The sequence below is a fragment of the Mauremys mutica genome, chromosome 2, assembly GCF_020497125.1.
Source record: "Mauremys mutica isolate MM-2020 ecotype Southern chromosome 2, ASM2049712v1, whole genome shotgun sequence".
Taxonomy (NCBI): domain Eukaryota; kingdom Metazoa; phylum Chordata; order Testudines; family Geoemydidae; genus Mauremys; species Mauremys mutica.
In genome coordinates, this window is record NC_059073.1 from 81,535,724 (window position 1) to 81,563,655 (window position 27,932).

General features: G+C 40.4%; 1 protein-coding gene across 1 annotated transcript in view; it reads left to right on the plus strand.

The window, feature by feature from the left end:
* CHST9 (carbohydrate sulfotransferase 9) overlaps positions 1-27,932 on the plus strand; it is a 130,720-nt gene that overhangs the window by 94,320 nt on the left and 8,468 nt on the right. The window contains exon 3 of the mRNA XM_045003286.1: positions 15,776-15,810. Within this exon, the coding sequence (XP_044859221.1) occupies positions 15,776-15,810 (35 nt within the window). The remainder of the gene's footprint in view (positions 1-15,775; positions 15,811-27,932) is intronic.

The following is a 27,932-nucleotide window of genomic DNA, read 5'->3' on the forward strand; positions in this document are numbered from 1 at the left end:
TCCACCCTGGACCCCATGTCCCCCTGAAGCGTGGGGCTTCCCAAAGTGCATGGCCCATGGCAGTTGAGCAAGTCCATCCTATGGATGGGACGGCTCTGAAAATATAAGCCCAAACATTGGTGGAGCCAGGCCAACATTCCTGAATATTGGTGGAGCATGGGCACCACGGGCCCATATAACTCGCCGCCTATGGTGATGAAGGGTATATAAGTACCTGCGGTAGTTAGATACTCTGAGAGAAAGGGATTGTGGCCTGGTGCCTTCATGTCACAGAGACTCATGATTACTGTCCCTTTGGGGTTAAGAGCAGCTAGGCTACTGTTGCAAATAAAGGGTCCCCATGTCAGTCCCCGGCCAGCTCCAAAGTCAGGGTTATTGTGACAGTTATTTTAAAGCAATTTTGATGTGCCCCTGCATATGTGTGTGCGCGAGCGCGTGCACACACACACACAGTGCAGAACAATAACATAAGAAACACCACCACCACTCTCCTTTCTCTAGCTTGGTCAGCAGTTCAGTGTGTCATTAAGACATTAAGGGCATGCAGCTATCAAGGTGTCATGAACAGACTCTGCAATAGTTTAAACTGTGGGTTTCTTTTTAGTTTCCCTTGCTGTTACAAGATATGGAATCACAATACACTCAGAGAATGTAAGCACTAGATAAGTTTATTTTATTTATCTGTGACAAAAGGTATTAAATCTTGGGATCATGGAGTGCATGCGTTACATATGAACAAACAGGTAACGTCTCTGAGGAGAAGTGTCCAAAGCAATGGTTTAACCAAATATATTTTCCATGTTGAAAGACCAGGCTGTTACAATGCATTGGTAATTGCCCAGAGATCTGCAAATCCCCACTGTCATTACAGAGAAATGTGCCAATTGTTTTTGATATGGCCAGAAATGAGGACAGACATATGGATGGATTTTAAGTGGCACGTTGCAATGTTTATTAAATGTAAACACAAGGGAGGAGAGCTACCTGCCCACCACCCATACTCTCCTATCCCAGGTAGTTATTTGGTTCCAGTGCGGGGGTTGCATGACTCCTTCCATATAACCCATAACTCGGGATAGGCTCTCTTCAGCCTGCCCCCCAGGACTCAGCTCACTCTGACCCCTACCACCACTATCACCACCCCACAAAGAGGATAGAGGGTGCAGAAGGGTGGGTACCTCAGTTTGTGAGGGCCACGAGGTCTCGCGCTATCCCATGAGCCGAAGACCCATCATCAACATCCCAGGTTTTTACCTCTGGGAACCATGCATTTTATCCACACTGGAAATTGGCCCAAAGTTGCAGCAAATTAACTCAGCCAAGTACCTCAGTTAGGGAGCAAGCACATTCCTACTTAATCTACTCTGGCTTGAGGGTGCTGCAAGGAAGGCAAAAACTCCCCAATCCTCTGCCAATTGGCCCATGGGAGAAAACATTCTTTCCTGGCCCCTAAACAGCCAATTGGCTAGACCTGCATAAACTGTCTGGCCAGATTCCCATTCCTAGTTCAGGGAGGGTAGGGTGGGGCTGCTGGAATAGGGCCAAAAGAGGCTCCACATGCCTCCTGCCCCAGGCTAAACCCTGGGATCTGTGGAATGCCAGCCAATCAGCATTCCCCCACGCACAGCCCCCAGCTGGCCAATGGGTGCCAGAGACTCCAAGGGGAGGGAGGAATGTCTCCATGAGTGCCTCCCTCCCTTGCTGCTGGGACTCTCCCCTTTCATAGCCAGCTCCCTTAGATCCCCCACCTATTGAGATGTGATTTCAGTCCATGTGGCATTATTGGAGTCACTTTTGCTTTAAAAAAGATAAGTCATGTACTGTAAGTTCTAGTTTGAAATATTTCTTCATCTCTTGACATGCCCTGTGTGTTTCTTTCTCGTCTCATAAATCTACGTTCCATTTTTCTAGCCGTAGTGTGACTATACTTATGTTTCATGTAACCATGGCTCTGTGCCATGATTAACAAAGATGTTTGTCTTTCCTCTGTGGTCTTGGGAGCTAGTTATCTGTAATCCAAAGGGGAAGAAGGCATTGTGGAAAGCAAACACCTCAGTGATACACTTCGTTAACAACAGATGAAATCTGAAACTCTAGGTTGATTGCAGTTCTCCAGTTTTGGAGCATATAGTTAAACATCTGATTCACTGCCCTTTTGAAAAATGCTGTCCACTCCCCTTGGCTTGGAGCCATAAATATTAACATGCAAAATGTATTTTCTGAAGTTTTGTTTCTTCAAGGTTTGCAGTATCTGGAGCCTACTTTTATAGTTAAACAATCCACAATTGAGACAGTTCCTAATAATAGCAATAGGCCAATATGTTCCTGGTGGCTAAGATCTAGAAGTATTGTTCTTCGAAGTCCAGTCTTGTCAAATCATCTTTTTTCCCCTAGCTTCTTATTTAAATAATGTAAATAGTAATAGGTGTGGTTTTAGTTTTAGACCAAATTACTCTTTAATCAACAGATAGCTTTTCAGTTTTCTTTGTTGTTTCTTTCCACATCTCTTTAATTTGGGTTTGTAGATTAAGAATTGTATCCCATTATAAATAAACAGCAGTAATGGGTTAACTGGCAATGATTTTTCTTTATCAGCAGAAATTCTTAAATTCTTGCCCAGGAAGAATAATAAGTGTGACAGTGTCAAGTTTTATCTACTATGTTCTGTCAAGAACAAAGAGGAATGTCCAGTCCCAAATGCTCAATTCAGTAGAAATTAGTAATTTACATGGGCATAATAGCAATATAATCTGAATGTCACTTAGTACTTGCTGAAGCTCATTTGGTCAGTAATTCACATGCTGATTCACACCAAGCATGCATGATTATTTTTTAATGTGATGGAAGAGAATATAGCTCACCAGGGAAGAATAAGCATCATGTTCTTTTTAGTAATAACACAAATATTTTAACTTAGTCATTTGGTCCTAAGGACTTTTTCAGAATTCTCTTTTCACTCTTGTGAAATAAGCATTTAAATTGTCCTCCATGGATGCATTATCTCATGCATGTTACTTGCTGGAAATAGTCAACATGCAACCAGTAGTAAATAGATTTCCATTTTTAAATCATCGTTTTATTCATTAAAATGTCTGCGACTTCAGTTGCAAAATTCTAGATCTGCTTCTTGTGCATGACATGGTTTCTGCCTCATGGTGGTGAGTATAAACATTACAAAATTGTTTTCTAAACATTTATACATAAATAGTTGTTGATATGCAGTATGGCTACATTTTTCTAGTAGGTGTCTATTAAATTGCACCTGCATGCTTTATGTATACAAATTGTGCCCAAGTGCTGGGTTTTGTGTGTGCATATATTGCTTTGCAAGAAGCAGTATTAGTTTGGGGGTTACAAATGTTTGCATATGCAGAATTTGTGGGTGTGGTTTTAAAGGCTCAATTTGACTCTACAACATTAAAAGTGCACATGAAACATCTATTTATAAATAATCTTTCAGTGTCGTCATTTGGCACAAAATGCATCTTTTTCTTTTTTGCCATTGGGGTACTTTATAATTTTTGCACAACTCTTACTGCTGTTGTTTTCACTCTCTGTTTAATTAAAAGGAAACATTTAGCATGTTTTCAATGAAATGTGTAAGGTCTTGAAATGATTTCTCTAGATGAACTTGTTTCATCCCCCCTGCTGTTTCCCACTGTGTCCTGAGCACTGCCAGTACCTGAGTTGGCATAGTGATGGCACTCAAAAGTGAGATGCAATTGAGATTTTTAAAGTAAACACAGGATCCTTGCCAAAGCAGAAACCAAATATGTGACAATATTTGTAAAGCATGAAATGTCAGGATCCAGGATGTTTCACCTGTAGCAAAGCCTGGAATAAAGGAGGAGATAATTACAGTTAGCAAATGAAATTTTAAACAATACATATTCGTTTTAAATACCTTTATTACTCTGTATTTTTCAGCAATATGTTCTAATAGCAAAAGTTAACAGTAGTCTAGTCGTAATTGTCAGTTTCAGGATAACTGCACCTGTATTTCCCCCTCCACGGTCTCTTGAGGGCACCCAGCCATAGAGCCCTGCGTGGATACAAAATGTGTATCTGCATCCGACCTGCAAAAATTGTCTGTGGATATCTGCAGATTTGCAGGGCTCTACTTACTGTGGCTGGGCTGAGGCTCTGAGGCTCCCCACCCCCCGCTGGAGCCCAGTCAGGGAGAGCCGCGTGGGGAGCCTGCTCAGAGTCACGGACCTTCCACGTGCCCTCAGCCAGGTGGGGAGCCTGGGAGGCGGGGACATGGCCAGAGGCTGCTCTCAGCCCCTGCACCGCAGGCACGTGGACGGTCCGCTGCAGCTCCCCATGGCTCCCCGGCTGGACTCCACGCTGGCCTGGATAGGTGGCGAGACCTGTGGAGCTGCCCAGGGAGATGCTCCTTAAACTATCACCCAGCATGCAAACTCCAGAGGGATATGGATGTTTGAGAGAGGAGAGGTGTACTTTTTATATTGATTTTAATATAAATACACCTTTTTAAAACCTAACACCCCTCCTTTTGTAACAGTTATGAAAAGACTGAGCTTTAATAATAATTTTCTAGGGTGGGAGAGGAGGAAGAGGTGATGGGTTTTAAAATATTTTATTAAAAGGAAATTGATTAAATCTAAAGTAAGTAAACAAGAAACCTCTTACCTGAAAATGCAGTCTCTCTCTCTCTCTCTCATGTATATTTTACTGATAAATATTAGTATTATTTATATGCTATGAACAGTTGGATGCTGAAAAATATCAAATTGTAATTGATATGTTGCTCCTATATTATTCAAATCAGTTTTAAAACCAAAGCTGTTTGTCATGATAATGATTTCCGCCCCCCCGTCCCCCCAAAGTTCGTGAGACTCACATGAGGCAAAAAGCAGAAACCTAATCCCCTGCACTTTTCAAACTCATATTATATTCTTGTCCATGAATGACCTTTTACAAATGACTACCAATAACTGTAGCTGAATACAAGCACCGTTCTTGGTAGCAAAAGGTCATACTCCAGTTTTATAAAATGTGGATAAATTTGTACTCCCCGCAGCAACGGATTGTTCTAGGTTTTTATATTGTATTTGACCAATCTTAATTCAAAACCTGCATTAGGGAAGATTACACTGTGCCTTTGTTTAGTTCTGCTTTTCCTCCTCCAGCCACCTTTCACTACAAATTTAGATCTGTTAGAGAAATTTCCTTACTTTACAAGTTTTTAACAGTCGACTTCAAAGGACTATAACCTGCTACCTTCTCCTTATTTTTTGCATCCTATGCTCAATGATTAATGGCCAGATGCTATCACTCTTACTCCTTATACTAGGTAGCACCTTACTCTGTGAATAGTCTCTATCTAAGGGCCAGAATCCTCCATCCTTATGCACTCTGGGTAATATTTACTTCATTGAGTATCCCCATTCATTTCAGTGTGTGATGTTTCGGGAGTACTTAGGGCTATGAGGCACCTCAATACCACCTGCCCTTAGTGCGAGCAAGCCTTGTGTGTCTGCTATGGGTCAATGCCCTAACTCCACCAGCCTCTGGCGATACAAGCACTGTCTTCCATGCCTCTGCAGGCCCCACTTTCTCTATACCGATTAACTACAGGCACACTCCAACCCCCGAGTGCTCTGAGCCTGGAGTGCCCAGCCCCTGTTCCACTGAACACTCTCACAATTCCCAGATCCTCCATTCCCAAAGGAACAGGACACCTCTACTTGCCACTTAAGCCTTGGAACACAGCTCCGCTAAAAATACAGCACTTAGATCTGTATATGTAGTAAAAACAAAAAAGAAGCGTATTTAACAAAGAATAGAGATTTGTGTGATAGCAAATAGAAATATTGGAAACAAATGGTTACATATAAAACAAAATCATAACATGCAGTCTAGAGCCTAGTCTTACCTAATAAGGCACAGCCATGTCAAATCAAGTTTAGCTCACCTCAAAGTCTTTCCAGCGTGTTTCAGCCAGATTTGGCTGTGATCCTTTTTTTTTTTTAATGAAGCAAACGCATGGTTAGTTTGCTTCCTAAGTGAAGGATCCAGAAAGCATTTTTGTCTCTTACAGTTGAAGTCCAAAAATCCATCGTCTTCACTTGCAAACAGGACTCCCTCCTGCTGGTTTATCTTCATTTAAATTCCCTCTCCGGAAGATTTCACAATCCCTTCATTAGCATCCAGCTCAGACTGTAAATGAGCATCCGTTGTGAACCATACAATACTCAGTTTCCCTAGTCAGACAGATAGATAAATATCTTCTGCCAGAAAGGAACTTGTTGATCACCTTCTGGTGACAAGCCACAAATTTGCAGGCTTTAAGAATAGAAGTTTCAGTATATCTATATAGCTCCTTACATGTTATCAGTACATAGATTTTGCAATGGTTATGGTGACCATGTGAGACAGGCTTTCAATAGAGCTCTTATATGACACCCTTTCGTGAGGTAGTATGTAGATATCAAACCCAGGGAATCCCTGTAACCCTTAGGCACCCCTGTGTCCTCTGCCAGTTGGCACCAAGAGTCCCTCAGTCACGCAGGGGCTGCTTGTGGCTAAAGTACTATGCAGCGTGAGTTAGGGTGGTCTCAAATAAAGGAATGCATCAGTATCAAGTCAGTAGAGAACCCTTATGTAGTCCTGGTAAGTTGAAAGAGCATTTGCCCTCCTCTCTGTTGCTCATTTTTGGCCTCCTTTTTCATTGGCAATTAAACACATTTTATTTTGACGTGTATTAGCTGTAGACTAGGCTTCCCATGGAGACTCGGCTTTGGGAGTATACTTTGTAATTGCTGCCAAGAAGCTGGATTCCTCCATCCGTAGCTGGACTTGCTGTGCACACATCAGGCATGCTTCTGCTTCAGAGATCCAAACGAGAGAACCCTTGTGGACTGGTGTGTACGCCACAGTTCTAGCAGGTGACTCAAAGGGAAGCCTCCCTGGGCTTTCCTTAGTTGCAAGTTATGGTGCCATGTTGTGACACTTTCTTGGGGAGCCCAGAACTCTGAGTCACTTTGTTCACCCCTTGTGATCATAGGTTTCTTTGTTTTAGAAATTGTCTAATCTAATTGAGATTATTTGGGGTTGGCATGTTTTAGAGCTGGATTTCAGTTCTTTTTCCTAGAAGTGTAAGAACAGTGGTTGACCTACCCCAGAAGATGCCAAATTGCAGATCCTGGGCTACATATGGTTCCCCCAATGTTTCTAATATCACTGCAGCTGCAACTTCCACTTTTGCTGCTGAAGCCATGTATGTTCAATGTGGGCAGAAGTTGGGCAGGAATAAAAACCAAAGCAGAAATGGTGGTGTGGTGCCAAGTCTACACAGCCCACGGTAGCCAGCCTCCCAGCCCATGTCAACAGACTTGGGCTCACAGGGCTCATGCTACCACACTAAAAATAGCTGGGTAGACCTTGCAACTCTGAGGCCTAGAAAGGGGGGTGGATTTCAGAGTCCAAGCCGCAACTTCAAAGCACTGTCCACACAGCTATTTTTAGAGTGCTAGTCTGAGCCTCGCCAACCCAAGTTTGTTAACCTGGGCTAGGAGGCTCATTGCCATGGGTTGTGCGGATGGACCCTAAGTAGTCTAAGGTAGCAGTACAATGCATTGATGAGATAACTGTGCATGTTCATGGATTTATTTCTGTGTGGGATGAGTAAGTACTGTGCCGTTAGTTTAGCTATTTAGTTAGAGATGAAGAGACCAGTATTAAAACTAACTCAGAGAATAGTCGGGAGGACATTTTTACATAATATGTAATTTCCATGTAATCGATTGTAATTGCCACATGGATGTTATGTAATCAGAAATGGGAGGCGAGATGGTCCATGTGATCACAAATGGGAGAAGAGGTATCCCTCATTAGTCTGAATGTGAAGTTTCATGTCTGTAAGGCAGTCATTGCATTATGATGAGGTCCACACTGTGAAAAGGTTTATGAAAATGCATCCATATGTTAAGCCATGATCCTTCCATACTTAATTGCAGATTACTAGGAACCCAGGAAAAATACCATTACTTGCCCCATTAGACCTTTCGAAGTGCAGAGAAATCTGAAAAAGTCATGGGGTATCCAGAAAAAAACAAACATAGATTTCAAAGCAGTCCTATGGTGATTTGGACATAAACAGAATTAAGCAAACTACTCTTATGATCTGTTGGATACGGACCTACTATGTAATGAACATGGAAAATGCACACAGAATTCTATTGGAAAATGTTACATTAATATTGCAGTGATGTTAAAACTGCTGTATGTAGCATTCTGATGTCCGAATGTGTGGTTATTAAAGGAACTCTGATGATGAAACAAAGCAATGCAGATGTAGCTTTCCAATAAAAAATGAACATCCTATACTACAAATGGAAATAGTAGAAATACTTGTTCATAGAAAATTATACATCTCTTGTAAACATTTGATACTGCTGCAGGCATGGTAAAGGGCCAAATTCTGCACTGCCTTATATCCTGTGTATGTTCCTTGGTTTTAATTGGATTGCACAGAGTATGAGTCCATTCAGAATTTGGCCCAGATCCATATTCCATTTTTTGTTAGGAATGGAATCTTCAGTTTTCCTCTTCTTATGCTCAAAACAGTTAATGAACAAGGCCCTAAAAAAATCCTATTAATAGAGCGTCTTTGTGAAACCCAGAACAACTTATTTTGCTCCTTTTTGTTTTATTTGTAATTATTTCATTAGATGAAAACTAAATGTGCACGTGGATCGGCCAAGACATTTGGCTACTTGAGCTTTCGTACATGTTTAGATTCCCAGGGTCCTTTGAACCTCCCAGGGAACAGCTCTGCATCCTTATTAGAGACTGACAATTAAAGGTCTGTTTTCATATCAAAAATAATCACCAAAAATTAGCCAGGCAGACCTTGGAATGCTATGAGAATTCAAACACTTTGAGATGGCCAACTTTCCTTCATTTGGTTCAATCAATATCAACTTGGGGTTCTTTTTATGTTTAACATTGCCAGGGTAACTTGTGAGTTGGCATCGTGACAGATAAGAAGGATTATGCAATACCGTAAAGATGTAATTAATAGATTGTGGGCCCCAGCAATCATATTCAGTTGCATAATTAGACAGAGGTTCAGAAATATGTTAAAGGACATTTTTAAGACAATGTTGTAAATAAGCCATTTGTAATGTTTTAAACCGATGTAACAAAAAGGAGAAAAATGTCATTGAAAGTGGCTTGATAAGAGATATTTATACATAGACAGCAATATGAAGAGCTGAGGTCCCCTCACAGAGAACACCTTAATACTGCCTCCTCCTATAAATTGAAGGGGTCCAGCTGGAGCACCTTGGACAACCCCAGCTGTGGCAATATAGCACAAGGAGAAAGGCGGTCTCTCAAGTAGCTAGGCCCCAGAACTTATTTTCCTCTTAGTCTAGACACAGCCTAAACCTTCAGTGGATTACATGTAGTGTTCACTTCCCAAACCCTTCTCACCATCTGAAAGTATTTGTTCCCCTTAAAGTGTAGGATGATGGCTTGATTTTTAAAAAATCGTTTATTGCTAGCATTGTGCAAAGGGTGTCAACAGTGCCATGTAAGTTGGCGGATGTATGTATTTAAGGGATCTTATAATTAAACACAGTGGCACCTGCAGCCAGACACACGTTACACACGGTGTGTACCATTGGTAGTGGCGAGGAGGAGCCGTGCTTCGCTGCTCACGCACCACTATCCCATCATGGTGGGGGTGTTGGGGCCAAAATTGAGTGAGTGGCATTGTGATCTGGTGCACGAGGTTGGGGGCTGTCACAGTGCCACTCAGGTTTGCACCCGCAACCCCCATGCACCATGCCACAACACCACTCACTTATTTTTGGCCCTGCCATCCCCTTTCATGAAAGGAGAGTGGTGGGGACAAACCCAGAGCTGCGACCCCTGAACACTACATCACAATGCCTCTCCAAGTTTAGCCTGTGGCTCTTCCATCATGATGGAGGCCTGGTGGGGTCAAACCTGTGTTGGCAGGGGGTGGACAGCAGGTGGCTGACTCCTGAATTGTGGGGTCCCCCTGTCCAACAGCCCATATCCCCTCTCAGGGATGGGGAGTGGCACTGCACCTGTGCGTGCCAGGCTGGAAGGTGGGGCTGAGACTCAGTGAGTGAGGCTCTGGGATCAGTGGCTGCAGCGAGGATCTCTCCATAGGGATTGATGGTGCACACCGTATCAGAAATTTAGCGGGGTGGGGAGCGCCTGATTAAATAAAGTAGTCGTCTTTTGCTTTTTGAAATGGAACACTTCACTGTTCCTGTATGCTAAGGGAGGGAAAAGGCTGTCAGGAGTCATAATGTGCCTGGCTGTTTGAACACAAGAAACAGCAGCAAGCTGTTTCGAGTACTCGTCACCAGAAGAAATATTTCCTTACAGAAACTTTTGTAACCAGTGATCTGAATCATGTGCACCGAAAATAGTAGAAAATCTAAAGGAATTATGCCAGATTAATCTGCAAACCTCCACAAATATTGCTTTCTCTTTTATGGAGGAGGGGTGATGGAGTGTGAATACTTACATGCTGTTCTCTGCATAGGTTATGTATGTAAAGATATTTGAAGAACAAATGTTACAGTACATCATGAGAGCAACAACTACTGCATGGCCTTGTATCCAATATCTCTCACATTGTAATACATTTTAGTCTTTAGATCCTTCATTCAAGTAAACGTCAATTTTTATTTTATTTAAAAATAAACTACCCTGGAAACCCCAGCATGACTGAAAACAGTGAGAACTCTAAAAAGCATGGGCTCTATATATGTTATTTTAGGTTAAGTAACCTGAAGTTCATATAGGAAGGCCGTTTGTCACAGACTTTTCTAAAACAGCTAGAAATATTGTCTTACCTTTTTTGTGGCAGAAGAAAAATGGCTTTTTAAAATGATTTAACAGTCAGCCCAGTGAATATAAGGACAGTTCTCCAGTTCAGTGTTACTAAGGATGTTTAGGGGTTGTCTACACAAACAATAAGTTTATGGCAAGATAGGGTGAGAATCTACCCCACATTAGTCTGCCACAGACTAACTATGCATGTGCGTCCTGGTGACATGCATTAACAGTTTGATAGAGCATTTTGAGCTACTCTATTTCAAATGGTTTCAGAGTGGTAGCTGTGTTAGTCTGTATCAGTAAAAAGAACGAGGGGTACTTATGGCACCTTAGAGACTAACAAATTTATTGCGGCAGCGCTTTGAAATGCAAGTGTAGCCAAAGCCCGAGTTATCAACAGGCTTTGCTGCAAGGATAGGTTCCTGGGTTAATGTTTTTGTTGTATGGTGTGTGGTTGCTGGTGAGTATTTGCTTCAGGTTGGGGGCTTACAGACAGAAGCAAATGGCTCTACCCATATTCTTGAATTAGCTGCGGGACTGGAATTAAAGGTTGGATACTGGAAATTTTGATCAGCCATTGCCTCCTGTGCTTTGAGTTTGGAGCTCATTTCTCATATCTTCCACTTTTAAATTGCTGAGCTGGGCAAAATGGTTACCAATGTCAGCCATGAGAACAGCTGCCATGACATATCCTCAAAACACCAGCATTTTCAAACTGGTGGTAGAATTAAAAAATTGATTCCCACTGTTAGTGTCCCCAAAAAGACTACACTGTGTGGAGGTTAAGGGTGGATGGATGGATGTGTGTATGTGTTTTAGGAGCATGGAAACCAAGGGCCAAAATCTGGTCTCGCCAAAAAGAACTTCAGTTGTGCTCTTTGGGACTGGGATTCAGTCATAAAAGTAGTGTTGTAAGCATAAAATGTTAGAAATCTTTTTTTTTTCCAATTCAGAATGTTCTTATTGTTTTATAGTGCTCGTTAACATGAAAGGAGGTTAGCATTGATCTGAACCAACTATAATACATGGAAGCACTTTGCAAGCAGCTTGATATGGCTGTGCCAATGTGCTTCAATCCTAATTCTCAACATCTCTGCTAATACAAACCTTGGTCTCTTCTGAGACTGCTGCTGATGCCAAATCTATTTGGTAGTTTTCTAATGAGGTCAAATATCAACTAGTGAGTAAACAGAGAATGCAATATTCAGTTTGCTTGTGACCTTGAGTTCGACCCCTTTTCTCCCAAAGTGGACAGTCAATGTTTGCCCTGTTTAGCCCACATTATCTTTGCTGGTAGTTCATAAGGATGCTTAAGTGACTGCCACTGTAGTGATAGCATTGTGTTTAAACCACTAAAGAAAGAACTAAGGATGGTACCTCAGTTTCTCCTTTTAATTTTCCTTAACTGTGACTATAAAATTGTCACAGATGTATTTTCAAACGTTCACTTCATCTTCAGGCTTGTTTGAGGTAGCTACCATAGGTTTTGACTGACAATGCAATTTGCATCTTGAAGCATCACTGTAAGAACAATGAAATGAAAAGGTTACTTGCACAAAACTCACTTTTCCCTCTGGGCTGACTTTAGAAACTCATTGATGTCACTTCCTTCCTCAGTCAGCAAGTGAATTTTTGTTAATTCTCAAGACCAGCTGTCCATGCTGTCAACAGAAAGCTATTAAAATTCCTTTAAAGTGAATCAAAATAGCCTAAAAACAAATATACTAGAAAACAGGAAAGCATCAGTATTCAAAGTCCACAAACCTCAGAGCAAAATAGTGTTGATCCAACCAGAGATTTCAAACATTGTACTTTCCTAGCAACTTGTATATCATTAAGGAATGTTAAAACACATATTCCTTAATACTCTATTACCAAAAACCTTACTAGGTTAAAAAAAATAGCCCCAAGATTTAATTCCATTTCTCACAAAGATTATCTCAATAAACCTGGGAATGACTTACCGTAAGTCTCCCCTAAATGATGTTTCCTTTTTTCCTCTCGGAGCTAAAAAGTACCATTTACATCTACCAAACAAAAATACTACACCAACATGCAGGAAATAATTATCGTAAGAGTCATTTTATGGTAAAGCCTACAGTAGTATGTTATTTTCAGTTTTTTCTCCTTAGGATGAGGATCAATAGGGAAGATCATTTTTCTTATTAATAATACCTTGTGTTACATTAAAAAATTCATAATACTGTTACCCAGTCTTAAAAAAAATCTACATTTTGTACACTCTGTATGTCAGTACAAAGAAATTCTTATGAAAAGGGACACTATTTACATAACTATTCCTGGAAGAGGGAGTGCCTAATGTCACTCAACAGCAATCCCCTGGGCCAATTAAAGAGTGATACTGACAAGCTGCAAAGGGAGTCCCATCATTATTGGTCTAGAAAACCATGGCTGATATATGTAGAGCTAGATGTAGGTGAATGTGAAATTCTTGGTCATCCACAAAGGATGTGGAGTACCTCCTAGCAGAGAGAGTGTAATTAATCTAGCCACACTTCTGACTATTACTGTGTGGTAGCACTTTGCAAGATACATTTACTCTCTTTTGTCTCTTTTACCTGAAGGTTGAGACTAGGTTTGATTCTACAAAGATATGTGATTTTTGATAGAAGCACAGAAACTCCCACAATGGGATAAAGTAACCTCTATCCAGACTGGTATCTTGTCTCCAATAATACACTATAGAGAAGGTTCAGAGGAAGGTCAAAATAAGTAAATAAAACCATAATTCAACTAACCAATTTGTGTCCAGTTATTATGAGATGGAATTCTTCACGGCTGTGGCTGGGGAGTAACTTTTGCCATCTAACATGTAAATCAGCAGAATCGCAGAATAAAAATGATCATTGTGACGATACCTCCCATAAAGGTCTAAGGAAATATGCTTAGAATGTGTTTTATGCTACATATACCATGTAACATATCTCTGTAAAGGTTATGATCTACTGAATGTATTAATCCTATTTGCATGCATGTATCATTTTTGTATTCGATATTATGAATGTCTCTCTCTCTCACACACACACACACACACACACACACACACACAATCAATGTTAATTTAGCTAGTGTAACTGCAGATGTCAGTCTTATTCATGTATGTGGCTAAACTTTATCTAAATATTACTGATCTCTTCACCATAGTATCCTGCAGCAATGAAACCCACAGGTTAATTAAGATGATTCATAAAGCATATTTGCTGTTTAACCATTTGAAATTTGTCTTCATTTTAAACGTCTCGGAGTTTGTAATGTCTGATGTAATTAACAGGGTAGCATGATTGGCTTTCTGTCTATACCATTCATTTTATGACATCTTCACTACATCTTTCTTTCTCCTTTCCAAATGAAATAATATTTGTCTTTTTTCCTTGTATGGAAGCACCTTCTTTTCCCATTCACCCACCCAATGGATGTTTTCCTTTACAATAAAACATCTACCTTTGAAATCATATCACCAAAATTCAGTGTGGTGGCCAAGATGAGACTATATCGTTGACTTAACTGGGGCTTTCCAGATTTGTAATGGGGGAGAATACTCTTCCAAGCAAGGCTTACCTGAGTTTGCTGAACTGGAACCAAGCTTTGGAGGTTCTAGTTTAGCAGACTTCAACATCACGTCAGAGCATACATCCCAAAAGAGCGTATGTTCTAAGAGGACACCATGGAGCATGGTAGGCAGGAAATAGCTGGCTAAGAATCCTGCACTCAATTCTCTATCTCCAAAGTGCAGGAAGAAGGATGGATATTTCCCTCTGTGGCTAGCCCTTCTGTCCCAGATTATGGACCCAACTGTATTGGCATGATAGTGCGATATTGTGTATGACATAGTGTGCTGGTATAAACTACCATCCCATTACAATATAACAATTGCCAGGGAGCTAGGCAAAAAAAAAAAGGCAAATAGTAAATTCACTAAAAATGCATTTTTCAGAGCACTGAAACCATTCGGGAATCAGGGTGTAATTTGGCAAACCGTTTTGTCAGGAAAAGAAATTTCAAAAATGTTGAAATATCATTTCAAGTCAATATTTTGTATAGGAAATGTTGTTTCAAAAAATTTTGTTCAACCCTAATAACATCTTTTCAGTTTTTTTTAATTGGACGAGAAAAACAAAAAAATCAATTTTGGTTCTAACCTAACCCAAATTTTCTGTCTGATATATATATTTTTGTTTAGCCATTGAACTGAAAAATCAATTGTTTATTCAACTCTAATTGCCTGTAGGTCTTTCTTACAAAGATGGGTGCAAAAGTGGCCATCTCCCATTCCTCTTATGCTTTTAAGGTTAAATTGAATATTATTATGAACAGGTTAGCTACCTAATATTTTTACTTCCCACCAAATTCTGATAACTATGTTCCTGGTGCATTAGTGCAATCTCGGTTCCATAGTTTCATCACCACCTTTTAATAATTTTTTGATACTCCGAGTGACTGACAGAGCCAGTCACTTCCATTGACTTCAAATGTTAGTTGAGGATAAGCGTTTTCCCCGTCTTCCTGTGTGATGAAGATCAATTAAAATAAATTACTTAGCTGCGCTGCAATTTCCTTCTTTCTTTATTTGCCTCATTATGCCTTGGTGGTTTAATGATTCTGATCTCTTTATACTTTATTTCATATTATTAGTCTTGATATTTTTGGTTGGCTATCCATCAAATTCCCCCTTAGTGCTCTCAATCTCTAGTTTAAATGTTACAGACATTTGCTTCATTCTATTAGTGTTATCACTTTGGCTGGATTTCTTTTTTAAAGATCCTTTTTTAGCCTCTGTGTACACTGTTCGTTATCATATTGTGTGTTCTGTTTTCCTTGACTGCCTCATTTTTGTTGTTACATACAAGATAATTTTATGCACTAAAATAAGTTACAGCTAATTATTTATGTTTCTTTTTTCTTTCAGTGTCTGGAGAAAAATTACAACAGATAATTAATCAGGTATTGTGCCATTTTTACACACTTTTTTATTACTCTATATTTTTTATGTACTCTTGGAAAATTTTAGCAAGTTTGAAAGTGAGAAACTTATAGGAAAGGCTAAAGTTAAACATAAGACAGGCAGATAGTGTGAGGTCCCCCCATCCTGCCCTACAGTTCTGCCTATTCACTTGAGTTTAGGATTGTAACACTTCTTTCTGTCTGAGGCAATGGCCTGTATCTTGAGCAATTAAGTGTGCCAGTTTGTCATCTTGCTCTGTGATAAGGACAAAGCCAGCAGGCAGTTTGTCTGCTAGGACCAGGTCTGAGAATGCCTAACTGCTGCCTTTGTATAAATGATCGTTGCACCTATTTGAGAGAACAACTTTCTAAAAGTTGGTATGAAACATCTATGTTGTTGTATTACTGCACCATGTGCAAATGATAAATAGTGCATTGCTATGTGAAGTTTGGGGTGGGGGGTTAATTACAACTGCAAGTTTTCACTACTGCTTTGCTAAACTGTGACATTGCTTGTGACATTGTCATACTTGGAGTCCAACGGCTGAGCTATAAAGTAAACTAGTTTTTGATTCTGCTTTTTATTACTGCACCAATTAGGGGAAAATACTGTTTGCAAAGATAACATTTTAATATTTTATTTACTATTTCTGTGTCAGAAGGAATGGGTACATAAATGAAGGTCAATACTAGCAATTCCGAGTGTAGGAACTTGCATATGTTTGAAAATTATACAGAAGTGGAATTGTTTTAGCCAATGAAAGGCCAGGAGAGCTGTAGTTACTTGTTTAGAGCTGGTTGGGAATTTTTCAACAAATCATTTTCCATCAAAAAAAGCTGATTTGTCTAAACTGAAACTGTTCGCAAAACAGATTTAGGTTTGATGAATTTCCAGACCCCGTCACTCCCCACCCCCCAAATATGTCAAGAAAATAGCTTTGAAATTATCAAAAAAAAAAGTTTTCACATTTTTTAAATGAAAATTCGGTTTTCTGGTTCAAATTGACTGTTTGGGGGGGGTTGTTTTGGTTTTTTTTAATTTAAGCCAATTAGACTTGTTTTTAAAAGGTTGAAATAAAAACAGCATTTTTCGAAATTATTGAAACAAAATGTTTTGGCTGACGTGAGATGAGAAAAAAATCAGTCGTTTTGGTGCATAAATGTTTTTGAGAGTTTGAATTTTTGTGCGAATTCAAGACGGAAAAATTTCAAACTCTTGAAAATATTTACAGGATGGGAAAACCCTTTCTTGCCCAGCTGTATACATATTCTAAGCAGTACACTTTTTCTGAACAATGAAAGGATTTATTTTGCTTAATGATTATACTGTTTTTCCTAAATAACTGCAAAGTATGTAAATCCCTGTACTCTGACTTATTGACTGAAAGGTATAGCCTGTGGTTTGACTACACTCACGGTTCATTCTTTAAAATGTTCAAAAGATCAAATAACTGAACTTAAGCAGACATATTGTCTAAAATAAAAACAGTATAGTACAAAAAGGAGATATACAGATCCACCCTTCTTCTGGGAAGCAATTCTTATCCCATAGCATGTTCGCTTTACACAGAAGCTGTGCTTTGAAAATACTCATTTAAAAAGTTACAGAACTCTCAATCTGTCACTAAAATCCAACCCACCAGTTCATAACAGTTTCTTAACTTGTTGTTTTGTTCTGTACTTTTCTTCTCTCTCTTTTGGATCCTGCATTCTAAACCTGTACTAGGACATAGAACGAATATATCTTTCCTTTGACAAGTTCTCTATTAGCTAATGCCAAATCTGACTTCAGCTTTGCAAAGTGTAAGCAGAAATGTGGGAAGAGCATAATATATTCAGTTAGCATAACTTGGCCAACACTTATGTATAAAATGAATATTACATTAGTAATGTGTTCAGAATACACATTAATGTGGTGTAAACTATGTTCAACATATATGTAGTGGCTAATAAACGGAATACTATTATTCAATCAGAGCACAGAATAACGTGCATAATCATTGCACTTTTGAATGATTACTTTATAATTTTTTTAAATCTGTGTACTCTGGCTGCAGTCCTAAAACTAAGCATCTATTTGCATGGATACCTCAATTCTACCTACACTCCATGCCCAGTCACCCAATGTAACCCCTGATATTAATTTTAAAAGGGATTGTGCTAAGTACGACTCAGCTTTTTAGGGGGGGCAATTAAGAGGATATTACTGAATAGAAAATGGATCAGCAGCTGTGGTGGCCACATTTGATGGCGGTGTATGGCAGGAAAAACCTGCCCGCAACAGTCAGTTGGAGCCAAGGAGTGTGTAGCAGCCAGTCAGCATGCCAGGGTAAAACTAAACACACCTAGTTCCTTCAGCCTTTGCTCCTATGGCTTACGTTCCATTCCCTTGATCATCTTTGTTGCTCACCACTGGATCCTTTCCAGTTTCTGTACATCCTTTCTATACGTTGGTGACTAAAACTGGACACTACTCCAGCTGAGGCCTAACCAGTGCTGAGTAGAGCAGTACTATCACCTCCCGTGAGTTGCATGGTATGGCTCTGTTAATGCTAGGGTGACCAGACAGCAAATGTGAAAAATTGGGACGGGACGTGGGGAGGGAGGAAGGTAATAGGAGCTTATATAAGAAAAAGACTCAAAAATCAGGACTCTCCCTATAAAATTGGGACATCTGGTCACCCTAGTTAATGCAACCCAAAATTGCATTTGCTTTATTTTATTTTTTGTTTTTTTGGGTTTTTTTGCAACAGCATCACATTGCTGACTCATGTTGAGGTTGTGATCCACAAGTCCTAGATCCTTCTCAGCAGTGCTGCCGCCAAGCCAGCTAACCCCCATTCTGTGTGAAATTGGTTTTTCTTCCCTAAATGTAGCACCTTACCAGGGCCAGCTCCAGAGCCCAGCGGGGCAAGCACCCGCCTGGGGCGGCCCTTTCCCGGGGGGGCGGCAGGCTGGGCCGGCGGACCTGCCGCAGTCATGCCTGCGGGAGGTCCACCGGAGCCCCGGGAGCAGCGGACCTGCCGCAGGCATGACTGCGGAGGGGGCGCTCGGCCGGCGGCTCCAGTGGACCTCCCGCTGGCATGACTGCGGACGGTTCGCTGGTCCCGCGGCTCGGCTGGACCTCCCGCAGGCATGCCTGCGGCAGCTCAACCGGAGCCGCCGGACCTGCGAACCGTCCGGAGGTCCAGCCGAGCCGCGCGACCAGCGGACCCTCCGCAGTCATGCCTGCGGGAGGTCCGCTGCTCCCGCGGCTCCGGGGCGCCTCTCGCGCATGACTGCTTGGGGCGGCCAAATTTGTAGAGCCGCCCCTGCACCTTACATTTGTCTGTCTTTAATTTCATTTTGTAGTCTATAGCCCAGTTATCCAATTTATCAAGATCCCTTTGAATTTTAGCTCTGTTCTCCAAAGTGTTTGGAGTAGGTGTGTGTCATCTGGACATTTGATCAATATGCTCTCTAGTCCTACATCCAGGTCATTAATAAAGATGTTAAATAACAATGAACCCAGAATAGATCCCTGTGGAACCCCACTTGAGACCTCCTTCCAGTCTGACATCATTCCATTAATAGTTACTCTTTGTTTGTGGTTGTTTAATCAAGTATGTATCCACTTAATGGTAGTTCTGCCACTAATGGAGCTGCTGGTGTCCTGTTCTATATTAATTCCCTTTGAAGATTTCCAAGAATAAACTGGAGAAGATTCATTTTGAATTTACAATCTTATTTTTAACCCTCTGAAAAAATGTAGACTATCAGCATGAATGTGGTTTGATTCAAAGTGTCACTTTGATTTTAAAAAGGTTAAAATGGAATGGATTCTGATGGCAGAAAGATTGTTTGTTTCCAGTACAGTGTAAAAGGTTTCACATGCATGGTGATGTAAATTGGTGCATTTCTCTTGAAGTCAATGCAGCAATAGTAATTTAAACTGGCTGAGGATCTGGCCCAGAACTTTTAGTGAGGAAGAACTGATTCTGTGGAATGTTAATGTGTGATGGAATTAAATTAGAATCCATGAGGGACAAGTATGTGAAATGGGGGGTTCATAACAAGGCCAGGATGATTGAAGAGCAGACAAGAGTGGGGAATAAGGTCAAAAAGCTACAAAGCTGCTTCCTCCTTCAGTGAGCCCTTGCTTGGTTAAATTCTGACTGAACAATGATGAATTTTCGATAGCTAGGTCCAAATGCTAACCACACTTACACCCTGAGAAGTCCATTGCAATCAACCCCAGTCATGCATTTCTACATCGTCATTAGCTCTTTCTAGTTTTTAAGCAAATTTTGGTGATATATATATAAATGTAAAATCAAGGCATCATCCTCCATGAGACAAAATATTTGTCTACAGTTTGCCACCTTCACTGACTCTTGTTCCTCTTGATCTTTAGCCAGCTGCTGGCTTTCTCAGCCACCTCCTTTTCTCCATATTTTTTTTGTTTTTTTAACATTGCCACTTCCAAGATCCTTCCACAGCAGTGAGTCACCCATAAATATTTTGCTTTCTGCTTTTGTGTACCCTACTCTACACTACCTCAGCAACCTTAACTTGTATCCTGGTGTCTGTGTACAGCCCCAGAAGCCAAGATGTGTGTTAAGTACCACTGGGGAAAAGGAAAGGAGACTGTTACCTGAAATTGGGCCAACTAGTAAGCTTAGGGAAGACTAGTGACCCACCAGAGTTTGGCAGAAAGCAGCACATTTATTATACTGATAGCTAAGCTCAAAAGAAGAGGGCGGGTGGAGGGGTGTCACACTCAGACTCGCATACTCCCAGGACAGGCACAGCACTGGAGATGTCAGGATCCTTTAAGGTAAGTGTCCCACAGCGCAGCGATGGATGGCGCAATGAAGGTAAGTCTTCCTGAGGCACGATGGAATGCAATGCGGCGAACCACTGGGCAGGCAGTCCGGGTGAAGGGCCTTCACGGGAGGTACAAGCTTGTGAGTGCACTCCTGAGCACATGGCCCCTTCCCCTTTTAAGGACCTGCTCCTCATGGCCTGCGACTAGAGATGACTTGGAGGTGTCTGGTTGGTCACACTCCACCTCGATCAGTGTCCATGCATTGGGTGTGTGTGTGATGCCTAATTAGAGTCCCAGATACCTTGTCTACCTGAGAGCTCTTCTGATCTTCCAGCTCTTCAAGCAGCCCATTCATCCCACAAGCATTCCAGGAGGGAGGGGGAAAGACACTTCACAGGTATTCAAAGAGAGAGAGGAGACAAAAGAGTGGGGAAAAGTGTAACAGACCTTTTGAGCATACAGGTTATACATAGCATACAAATCACTGCTGCTCCTACAACACTCTGCCCCTTGATCTATGATCATTACAGTAGTTGTTGTTGTTCTAGGGCACAGGTGATCTGTTGCAGGCAAACCAAACAACCATAACCAGGTGAATATAACTAAAACCATTACAATTGACTAAACACCAGATATAACATAAACACAAATGCAAACAATCACAATCATAATAATGGGGAATACAATAAAACCATCACCATTACAATAATTGGGTACATTGACAAACAAAATGAGGCCAAGTTTGATGCTGCAATAGCCATCAACAATAAAAGTCAACCCTAACCCTTAAGTACACATGAGAAATAAGATTTGTAGGAGTACCACAGTTGTTATGCAAGATTAAACTGATTTGGAAGGTACATAGTAACAGAGAACTTGGTGAAATTGCTGATACTTAAACTAACATTTAATTGTAGTTTATGGGGGCCCATGAGCTACTCTACCCATCCGGCAGGTAGTATAGACGTACCCTTAGTGTTAGGATGAATTTCTAGGTGTAACACTGCATATAGCCAGAGATGTGTTTGGGCTCCTTGCCAGCCTGGGTTCCTATACAATCTTATTTATCTTTTTTTACATTTTTTTTATTTAAAGATAGTCATCCAACTTTAGTGTGATTGACAGAAAATGTATATGCGTTGAGACCTCTAGAGAGCTTATTCTCTTTCAAAGCAATTGGGGGGAAGTGGAATTTGTCATTGCAGAATTTATATCAATATTCTTCATTTGTACCTAGTTTTCATTTGAACCTCTTAGTGCTATTTCTAAAAGAACAGAATGTCTTGTTTCTGCAGATAGATAAGTGTGTTTACCTGCAGATAAGAATGGAATGGTCTCTGTTGACCAGGAAAAGATCCCTGTGGAACCTACCACATCCTCAGCTAATGTGGAAAATATCGCTGTGTTCATAGAGCTGCTGCATTACATTATGTGCCTCTCTTCTCAAAAGAGCTTCTTCCTTCCCCTCATTTTATATACTTTTGCTTTTTTGTTGCTCTAATGTTCACAGCCTAAAATATGCTCTTAGAAAGACTGATGAAGATGATTTAGGACCTGATTCAAATCCCACATGGCTACAATTAGGCTGTTTTACCATACTTTATACATTATGGGCCCAGTTTTTAAACACAGGTGCCCTAATAGGACATCCAAATCCCACATGTGGACATTCAGAACATCACTTAGGTGCATTTATTGTCAATGTAGACAGAGAAGAGCCTGTCTGAGTGCCGAAATCTGGGGTTTGGATGTATTGTTAAGATGTTAATATTTAGAAATTAGGCTCTGTTTTTAAATTTATTTGATATTGATACAGTTATGAAATGTTATATATTGAATTATCTAGTTTTTTTCTAAAATACCAGATGGACTAAAGTGTGGCTGTGAAAAATAGCTAGCTGCTTTTAAAGTAAAATGGGATAAAAAATACCTGCCTGCTTTGAGTTATGAACATGCAAGACAAAGAGACAACACTTATTTTTGTTTTGGGGTTTGTTTGTTTTTATTTTTCCTAAAATGACCAGTATTGTAAAGGTTATTTCTTAACCCTACCTGAGACTAAATGACTTCCAGAAATACATTTATCAACAAATGGGAGCCATCCGTAGCTTAAAGCACAAAGGCAAGTAAAATTATCTAAACAGAAAAAAGAGAGATTACATATTAATCTCATCTGTTTAGCTCAAATAAAAGATTAATGTGTAACATACTAAACTTCCTGACTCAAGATTGCCTAAAAACTTATGCTTTCCTAAGATCTAAGGTCCTTATATACATATAATAGGGGTGTGTGCTGTATGCCAACTACTGCATTGTAGACATGCAAATATTTTTGCTTGCCTAGAGCACTAGAGTCATCTCTATAGTATTTTCCATAATGAAACTCAAATCATCCTCTTATCTGGTGTCAAAATTTCATTTGATGTTGCTTAGGCTACTTTCCTCTGCTTATGGATTTTAGCCTTGTATAGAGATAAGAGTGCAAGTTTGATAAACAACGCTGGTCAAATATATTGACCTACTAGTGAGTCTGAAATGAAAATGCAACAAGCTAAAATCATACACCGAACTGATGGGACTCTTTTGCACTGATTTAGATGTGGTTTACTGGATAGTGATGTATGCTGGTGGCGTGAGAATCACAATGGTAATTTGACATATAGTGATCATATGCAAAAGCTTGCTGGTTGTATTGGATTAGCGGATCAGGTTTGCTGTGAGCCAGTATCTGTATTTCGGATAATGAGCATAGAGAAATATGAGGGAGAATACTGCTGATACTGAAATAGCTGTTTTGTTTTTTTGTAAAATTGCGACGTTTGTCAGAAATACCACTTCCTATTAGTTGGCAGCATCCTGATATCAGAAAACTCTGGCCAAGTAATACAAATGTTACAGAAATAGTTTTGAACCTCTTGTAACATACTTAGTCAGAATTGTATTTGCTACATTGTATTTTGACAATATATAGATTTTATAGAATATCAGGGTTGCAAGGGACCTCAGGAGGTCATCTAGTCCAATCCCCTGCTCAAAGCAGGACAAATCCCCAGACAGATTTTTACCCCAGTTCCCTAAATGGCCCCCTCAAGGATTGAATTTACATCCCTGGGTTTAGCAAGCCAAATATGATGATATTACACACACAAAAACTATGTTAAAAAGAAATTAAGGATGCAAAGTCAAGCACTCATTTAGGAAATGCCAGAATTAAGGTTGCTCCGGCAAATGCATTATGATAAAGTCTTTAATTACATGATCACATACTATTGTTTCCATAGTATCCCTACCTCATTCAATGCACAGAACAGATGGTGCTCACTTAATGAGCAGCTATTCATTATTTTGTTTTCTACTCATTGTTTAAGGTGTGCTCCCATACCTTATTTCCTGCACTCCGTTCAAACCCTGCTCTGAAGACAGAGTTATTAATTTCCTCATGGGTTTTTTTTATGGTGCTTGTCACTATGGAAACTGAGTGCTTCACAAATGAATTTATCTTCACCTCTGTAAAATGGGGAACTGAAGTACAGAGAAATTGAGGTTCAACGTATCCACTAATTCTGGGTGCCCAATTTGAGATGCCTGGGATCTACGTTTTCAGAGTGCTTTTCATTATATAGCATTTTATGCATTCAAAGTGCAGCTCCCATTGACTTCAGTCGCAGGTGTGAGTGCCCAGCACATCTGCAAATCAGACCCCAGGGTCTGAAGTTGGGCACCAAGAAAATGAAAACAAAGTTAGTGACCACCTGCTCAGCCCCAGGCAGATGCATGCTATAGTGGATGGAATCTTTGTGGAATTTAGCTGTTAAACTCTAGCAAGTTTCCTTTGAGCATATGCGAACTGCAGTTTTTCAGAGGCTTATAATTTGGTCAAATTTGGGTGGATTTTCACAGAGACAGCAAAATGTGCATCCTTGACCCAAAGACCACCTCCTTTCCAAATTTCAAGTCACTGCTCCAAAGTATGGGGGTGCTAGAGCTTTTCAAACACAAGATTGCCAGAATTTTTTAACATGGGCAAAACAGTGTATTTTAGCCTCTTTCTCAGAAGTGTCTGAACAGTTTTGGTTGAAATTATTCAACATTCACCCTGAGGCACACACCTAGCATGGAAAATATCAGCCCAAATGTTTAGTCTGGTGAAGTTATAAGCAACTGCAAACAGGATCTTATAATGGGAAGTATCGGGCAACCTTATCAGTGTTGTAAATAAATATATCAAGCACTATCTACTCCTCACCCCCATGCCCATTTTGTTGCTGCTCTGCTTTGTTTTTCTCAGGAACCTGAAACAGATACCAATGGGGGTTCCAGCATCTGAATTACCATGCTAAAGTAACAGAAAATTCAAACTACCTTCCCTTGTAACTGTGCAAAGGTGTCTCCATCCCACACCCCAAATATATCTTTGACAAATCTTTTTGAATGTGTACTTGGTGTTGTTTAATATTCATTTAAGTCCTCTTCCATTTACAGAATAGGAACAGTCCAAGCAACAGGAGAACAAATTTACTTAGACTAGATGCCTCAGCTCTGATCTAGAGGACAATCTCTAGAGATGAGAGAGGAGATTTCACGTGTTGATTCGTTGATATTGGTGCTTCTGCTGAGGAGTGCCCACAAAGATACCAATTAATATATATTATAATGGAGGATTCTGTAATATTGCTACCTAGTTCCTACAGTGTTATCTCCTTACTGCCACTGTAGTATCTGAGTGCTGTACTAATGAAAACAACACTGCTGTGAGGTATGCATCATCCCCATTTTATAGCTGTGGCAAAGGTGGGAATTAAACCCAGAGCTTGAGTACCAGTCTTAGCCACAAACCATCTTTCCTCCCTCTGGATTGAAACCACTAGCTCGTTTTATGCAGACCCCTGGAAGCTGTCGAATGGTAAGAGCATTTCCACAACGCGTCCCTGTGCCAGGTTAGAAGAAGTGACCTAGACAAGAAAGGCACGGCATCCTGTTTCAAGTCCCTTCCACTTGGTGTCTGGCCACAGAAATGTGAAACAAAAATGTTCCTCTCTAAAACACAGTTTGATACATTGGTGGCTATTCCCCTTTGAATTTGTAAGCAGAGATTTTTGGAAAAATTAGGATTCCAGAGAAGACTGGCAGAAAGAGAGCGTCACTAACAAGTGCCTGAGAGGTATAACCAGAGGGGATGAGAAGGGCTGACCAGGGAGGTGTCAGGACATGTGTGGGCTTGGTGAGGCTTGAGAGAAGAGTACCACCAGTTCCCCTTCACAGAATATCAGGGTTGGAAGGGACCTCAAGAGGTCATCTAGTCCAACCCCCTGGTCAAAGCAGGACCAATCCCCAGACAGATTTTTACCCCAGATCCCTAAATAGCCCCCTCAAGGATTGAACTCTCAATCCTGGGTTTAGTAGGCCAGTGTGCAAACCACTGAGCTATCCCACCCCCCTTCCTGTCAGTGCAGCCCTTGATTTATATATAGAATGCATGAGCCAGTAGTTTTCATCCTGCTCTCATCAGAGACTTACCCTTAATAAACTGTAAGTCAGTGAAGTTAATAAGATACCAAAAAGAGTAGCAATCTTTTACCTTACATCTGTGACCAACTCTTTGTAGGTTAGTCAGTCTCTTTCAAGAGCTGTTACAGGGATTTGTTTAAGCTCACTAACACTAGACTGCAGAATTTCTATGTGAGGAATGTGTATGTTTATTTATTGGGTCTGTTGTAAAATTGTTCTCTGACCATGGCCAGTTATTCTTGGCAAATATTTTCCTGGTACCAAAAGACTGTGAATAGCCACTACTCTTAGCAGGCTTATAGAACTTATTTCTATGTATCTATAATAGCAGTGGCTTCAGTCTGATATGCTGGAGGAAGGTGCCATGCAAGCCCTCCACATACCGCTGCTAATGCATATTAATTCTGACCTCGGCTATCACAATCCTGACCTTTTCTGAGGAGAGACTTCTAATTGTGCCAAATTATGTGGTCATTTCATGATTTAAATCAATGAAGACTGAGAAAAAGCTACCAAACTAATTTTTACCTATGACCTACATCAGGATTAGAACCCAGGCAAAAAAGAGCGTGCAATAACTCAGTGACCTACCAGTCCCCGCCCTGTCCCCCCATTGGAAGCATTCTGGAGAGTCCTTGTATATACATTTTTTCAGCCCTTACTAAGCTTTCATAGCGTTTGAGATTATCTTGGATTGAAACTCTCAATTGAAACAATAAGTTTATGACCCATGCATCAGCTCCATCTGTTAGTTTTCCAAACTCACATTATACTGTAGCTCCTACTTCTATCGTGTCACTGATCTTTTCCCTGTAATAACTAAACTTCTATGCATATGCACTACCTAACGTGATTTCTTTTTTCTAAGTCCCTGATACAACTCTGCAGGAGTCTTGAGCTTGGTGAACACAAGCCTCCTTAGAAATAGAGCTGATCGGAAAACGCAAACAAATTTTCAATATTTTCTGATTTTTATCAGTTTCATTTTGAGAGATGTTTTCTAGCCAACTCTGATCATAAGTGGTGCAATGTAGTGTTGGATGCACAAAAACAACTGATGAAGTATTTACTGGCTGTTCAGAGATATAGCACCAGTAGATTGTCCCCTTCTCTTGGTCAGAGATATGGGCTAACTCAACCCTATGATAAGCAGATACAGGTACCGCAGACCTACAGTAAAATTTACTCCCAGGTTACTCATGCAGTCAGCTCAAGCTGATGATGAAAGAACATTTGAGAAGGAGAGTGTGATGGTGTACGAGATGATACTGTAGCTAAATTTTGACAACCAAAAACCACTTCACTGACCCCGGAATTGTAGTTATTTAGCACTGCAGAAGAACACTACACAACAGTTTCTTTCCCCCTCTGTCTCAGATCCACTCTTTCTGTCGAGCTCTTAATTTTACTATTCCTGTTAATAGAGCAAGATCCAGCACTAAAATATTTGAGGCATAATGGTGTCTGTATTTACAGCTCATTACATTTTTGAAAATCAGGCCCTAGAATATCACCCTTCCCAAGACATCATTATATTTTTTGCATGGCAGGATGCTATAATTGAGAACAGTCGAGATGGGATCCTCCTAGTGTGTTCTATAACTACCACATCACATAATTGGATGAATTTTAGCCATTCTTAGCATTAGTCTTTCTATCTTTTCCACCCAGTGGTTTGTGAAGGCACTGAGAGGAAGGACAGCATCATGTGCCTGAATGTGGGTCTTTGCAGCTTATTGCTACTACAGTAAGGAGAAACCATTTTGTGAATGAGTGAGGAGTGGGGTATTTAAAAGAATAAAAAGAT